The 5870-nt window shown below is 48.5% G+C and overlaps 1 protein-coding gene across 1 annotated transcript in view; it reads right to left on the reverse strand.

The window, feature by feature from the left end:
- The window catches only part of ST6GALNAC3 (ST6 N-acetylgalactosaminide alpha-2,6-sialyltransferase 3), a 219508-nt gene extending 214144 nt beyond the window's left edge, over window positions 1–5364 (reverse strand). The window contains exon 1 of the mRNA XM_018570848.1: window positions 5178–5364. Coding sequence (XP_018426350.1) covers window positions 5178–5195 — 18 coding nt within the window. The 5' untranslated portion in view covers window positions 5196–5364. The remainder of the gene's footprint in view (window positions 1–5177) is intronic.
- Between the last annotated feature and the right edge of the window lie 506 nt (window positions 5365–5870).

Consider the following 5870-nt stretch of genomic DNA (forward strand, 5'->3'; position numbering starts at 1 on the left):
GACCAGTACAGACAAAGATTACCAGTATGGAATAAGAGGACCAGTACAGACAAAGATTACCAGTATGGAATAAGAGGACCAGTACAGACAAAGATTACCAGTATGGAATAAGAGGACCAGTACAGACAAAGATTACCAGTATGGAATAAGAGGACCAGTACAGACAAAGATTACCAGTATGGAATAAGAGGACCAGTACAGACAAAGATTACCAGTATGGAATAAGAGGACCAGTACAGACAAAGATTACCAGTATGGAATAAGAGGACCAGTACAGACAAAGATTACCAGTATGGAATAAGAGGACCAGTACAGACAAAGATTACCAGTATGGAATAAGAGGACCAGTACAGACAAAGATTACCAGTATGGAATAAGAGGACCAGTACAGACAAAGATTACCAGTATGGAATAAGAGGACCAGTACAGACAAAGATTACCAGTATGGAATAAGAGGACCAGTACAGACAAAGATTACCAGTATGGAATAAGAGGACCAGTACAGACAAAGATTACCAGTATGGAATAAGAGGACCAGTACAGACAAAGATTACCAGTATGGAATAAGAGGACCAGTACAGACAAAGATTACCAGTATGGAATAAGAGGACCAGTACAGACAAAGATTACCAGTATGAAATAAGAGGACCAGTACAGACAAAGATCACCAGTATGGAATAAGAGGACCAGTACAGACAAAGATTACCAGTATGGAATAAGAGGACCAACCTCTTACAGGCCAAGAACACAAAGTCATCCCGCTACCATCTGCTGTATACAAATATATCACGACTCCGAATGTCTCCAACTGTGTACACAAAGATCAACAATGTTTCTAAACAGTAACAAGGTATTGTGTGATCTCCGGGATAAAACATCACACATGAGACACACACACAGGATTGTTCAATATGATGATTGTCTGACTGTAGATGGGCCAATCACATGCAGGGAAAGGCCGGCCAATCACATGCAGGGAAAGGCCGGCCAATCACATGCAGGGAAAGGCCGGCCAATCACATGCAGGGAAAGACGGGCCAATCACCTGCAGGGAAAGGGCGGCCAATCACATGCAGGGAAAGACCGGCCAATCACCTGCAGGGAAAGGCCGGCCAATCACATGCAGGGAAAGACCGGCCAATCACATGCACATCGATGAAAAAAAACCAACCTTGCATTATGCTTCTGTATGACCAATAAAATCAGACGGCAACTGAAGGCCAAACATTTTTTTAGTTGTGGATGGAGTGGAGAAGGATTAGATCACCTCTGAGGTTTGTATTGCTGTCTGTGTCCCTGTTAGGGAGATGCCCCTGTGTTTGTTCTGGTGATCAATGAAGGTGAAAGAAAATCTAAAATGTTGGGTTGTCACCAAAACAGGTATAGATGGGAATTCTTACAGTGTGGACACCGTTCTGACATTCCGTGTCCAATTATCTATGTAGTATGAGGACCTACCTAGTCTATCATCTATGTAGTATAAGGACCTACCTAGTCTATCATCTATGTAGTATAAGGACCTACCTAGTCTATCATCTATGTAGTATAAGGACCTACCTAGTCTATCCAACCATCTATGTAGTATGAGGACCTACCTAGTCTATCCAACCATCTATGTAGTATGAGGACCTACCTAATCAATCCCACTATGTAGTATGAGGACCTACCTAATCAATCCCACTATGTAGTATGAGGACTTACCTGATCTATCCAACTATGTAGTATGAGGACCTACCTAATCTATCCCACTATGTAGTATGAGGACCTACCTAATCTATCCCACTATGTAGTATGAGGACCTACCTAATCTATCCCACTATGTAGTATGAGGACCTACCTAATCTATCCCACTATGTAGTACGAGGACCTACCTAATCTATACCACTATGTAGTACGAGGACCTACCTAACCTATCCAATCATCTATGTAGTATGATGACCTACCTATCCAATCAAGCTGTATACAATCAGGCAGACCCTTGCGGTACATAGGTATTTGCCATCAGATTGTAATATGTGGTAAGTTTTAGGCAGGAAAGCTTCTTCTGTGTGCCCCTCTGAAACTGGTTTTACTAATTACTTGATTTCCCTGACTCTGGCACTAAGCCCTGCCCACTGCCATCCCCTTGTCCAATGAGGCTCCTCCATACTGGTCAGTGAGGCACTATCATTGGACAGGGCAATAGCAGGTGGGCAGGGCTTAGCCCCAACATCAGTGAATAGAGTCCGAGAGCACGAAACTAACAGTCTGAATGTCCAAAAGCCTTTAATATTAGTTCACATACACCTACGCATTTCGGGTACTTAGAGGTAATGGATAATCATAACGACTCAAAGCTGGCCCAAATCATTATTTGATGTATAGCAGGGGTGGGCAACCATGGCACTCCAGCTGTTGTTGAACTACAAGTCCCATGAGGCATTGCAAGGCCCTGACAGCTACAGGCAGGACTCCCAGAAGCAGACGCATGATAAGATTTGTAGTTTCTCCCAAGCTGGACTGCCGAGGTTGCATACCCCTGATTATAAAATCTTCAGGCCTCATACAGACTTTCAGTCACCACTGAACTTTATTGAACTTCCATGTGACTCACCCATCGCTCACTCCCAGCTAACATGACCCGGCATTCATACAAGTTCAGCATCTCCCTCCATCTGAGCTGATTCTACACCAATACTAGGTGCAGAGGGATAAGGAATGGGTCAAACTGATACTTTTTACTTGATTTTGGCAAATAAGAATAAAGATTGGTGTTTTCGAGATTATCTGTGTAATAATAAGTATGCATGGAGGTCCCATGTGCTATATCAGTGCCCCTGTAATAAAGACCGGACACTGCAGCTCTCTCCTTGTGCAGGGTGACTGGTCTTGTCTCCGCCCCTCCTGTAATAAAGAACAGTCACTGCTGCTCTCTCTCCTTGTGCAGGGTGACTGGTCTTGTCTCCGCCCACTCCTGTAATAAAGACCGGTCACTGCTGCTCTCTCTCCTTGTGCAGGGTGACTGGTATCATCTCCGCCCCCTTCTATAGTTTTCTGCAGGGAGCCTGTAGTGGGTGGAGCCTGTAGTGGGTGGAGCCTGAATGAAAATATTTGTGCTTGGCATTCAGTTTTAAGTTGGATGCTGCAAAGGGGCTACAGCAGTATGAACATTTTGCATCTGATGAAGTAGTTTGGGGCTTTGAAGGGATCTTATGGAGGAATACTCCATGTGTTTGGCATGCATCCTGGTGCGTTTTAGTAAATGCGGCATGTCCTATCCTGCTGCCTTTTTTTTCTTGTATAGAAATCAATGTGAACGCACTTAAATCAGAATCGGTCACTTTGCCCATTGAGCCCAATCCCCAACTCCTGTCCTCCCCATCGCCACCCACTGACACCTGCCCTGGGTCCCTTGCCTGTGTGAGCTCTATCTTGTGTCAGGAGCTTAATGACCTACTCCCCTCCATCAGGTGACAGTATTCAGGCCTGGCGATTGGTCACTCCAATCCAGGGAGCAAGGCGAGATGGTCACATGCTTCCCCATATGAACAGGTACCAGCCAATTGAGTGTGACGAAGGTGAGTATCGGTGTAGGGGAAGGGTGGGGGGAAGAGTTCGCTATCAAGAGAACCGGTCACTTTGCCATCTCTGCCACAGAGTCTCATGCAGATGACAACAGCACCAGGAGCGCAGTGCTGGCCGTACACAAGGATCAGTCTGCAGGCAGTTAAATCTGGTTCAACTGCAAAACCAACTGAACAGATCAAGGCAACCCGATGGCAGCACGTCACATGACCTCCTCTGATAGAAACCTTTGCTGGTAGGTCTCATCCATATGTTCAGCCATTGCTGTGATTGAACTCTGTGCAAGTGTAAACTCAGCTCTGGTCACCTGACAAGTGTAAGCTCAGCTCTGGTCACCTGACAAGTGTAAGCTCAGCTCTGGTCATCAGACAAGTGTAAGCTCAGCTCTGGTCACCTGACAAGTGTAAGCTCAGCTCTGGTCACCTGACAAGTGTAAGATCAGCTCTGGTCACCTGACAAGTGTAAGCTCAGCTCTGGTCACCTGACAAGTGTAAGCTCAGCTCTGGTCATCAGACAAGTGTAAGCTCAGCTCTGGTCACCTGACAAGTGTAAGCGGAGGGGGGCGGGGGGTGGGCGTTGGGGGGATTCCCCACATGTCCGCTGTCACCCTGAGGCGCTGGCTACAGAGGGAGTGCACATGGAATTGTCACCCAATCAGGACGGCAATTACAGGATTGGGGAACTCTCATGTATGGGCAGCTTCACTCAGATCTCACCCAAACCCTGGTGTCCCCAACTGTCACTCACACTAGTCATGGTGTCACTAAGCTCAGACTAAGCAGAGAGCATCTCATACACAGCATGGTGTCACTGAACATGGCACGGTGTCACTGAGTGCAGATATGGCCTGGTGTTACTGAGCACAGACATAACATGGTGTCACTAAGCGCAGACATGGCACGGTGTCACTGAGCTCAGACATGACATGGTGTCACTGAGCTCAGACATGACATGGTGTCACTGAGCGCAGACATGGCATGGTGTCAATGAGCGCAGACATGGCACGGTGTCACTGAACGCAGACATGGCACGCTGTCACTGAGCGCTGACATAGCATGGTGTCACTGAACGCAGACATGGCATGGTGTCACTGAACGCAGACATGACACGGTGTCACTGAACCCAGACATGGCACGGTGTCACTGAGCGCAGACATGGCACGGTGTCACTGAACGCAGACATGGCACGGTGTCACTGAGCGCAGACATGACACGGTGTCACTGAACGCAGACATGGCGCGGTGTCACTGAGCGCAGACATGACACGGTGTCACTGAACGCAGACATGGCATGGTGTCACTGAGCGCTGACATGGCACGGTGTCACTGAGCGCTGACATGGCACGGTGTCACTGAGCGCTGACATGGCATGGTGTCACTGAGCGCTGACATAACATGGTGTCACTGAACGCAGACATGACACGGTGTCACTCATGTGTCAAGGCACGCACACTCATCTAACACTCAGATCTCACTCTCAATTGTCACTCAGATCTCACTCAGGATCTCTCGGTCATTTCTCACACTGATCGGCGGATGTCTCGGTCATGTCTCGGTGTGCGATCTGCGCTCTCATGCAGAATTCGTGCCGTATCGGCCGATGTTCTCTTCTTACCTTCAGGATCCCGGCCATGTCCTCGCCGATCCTCCTCCGTGCAGCCGTACAGCAAATCCGCCGCTCACACTGCGGCCATCCGAGCAGCAGAGGCCGCCTCACCCCCCTCCCTCCCCGGCCAGTCAGCCAGACACTCCCCGGTCACATGGGGCTCCAGCTGGGGGTCTCAGCATCTTCCTCCGCCCGATCGGCCGCCACCAGCCCTCCCCCCCCCATGTCACCCCCGGGGCTGCGGACCGCCTCAACTCCGCTACAGCCTGCGATCCGCTATACCGGGAGACGGCCCGTCCTACACACGATGTATACCGGCAGAGGAGGATCACAATCTCCCATAGCTATACAGAGAGCCCTTTATACAGCATGAGACCTCCATATAGAGACCCCCAATATATACCATGAGACCACCATCCCTCCATATACAGACCCCCTATATATACCATGAGACCACCATCCCTCCATATACAGACCCCCTATATATACCATGAGACCACCATCCCTCCATATACAGACCCCCTATATATACCATGAGACCACCATCCCTCCATATACAGACCCCCTATATATACCATGAGACCACCATCCCTCCATATACAGACCCCCTATATATACCATGAGACCACCATCCCTCCATATACAGACCCCCTATATATACCATGAGACCACCATCCCTCCATATACAGACCCCCTATATAT

This window comes from Nanorana parkeri, unplaced genomic scaffold, assembly GCF_000935625.1.
Source record: "Nanorana parkeri isolate BGI_ZX_2015 unplaced genomic scaffold, ASM93562v1 scaffold1610, whole genome shotgun sequence".
Lineage (NCBI taxonomy): Eukaryota > Metazoa > Chordata > Amphibia > Anura > Dicroglossidae > Nanorana > Nanorana parkeri.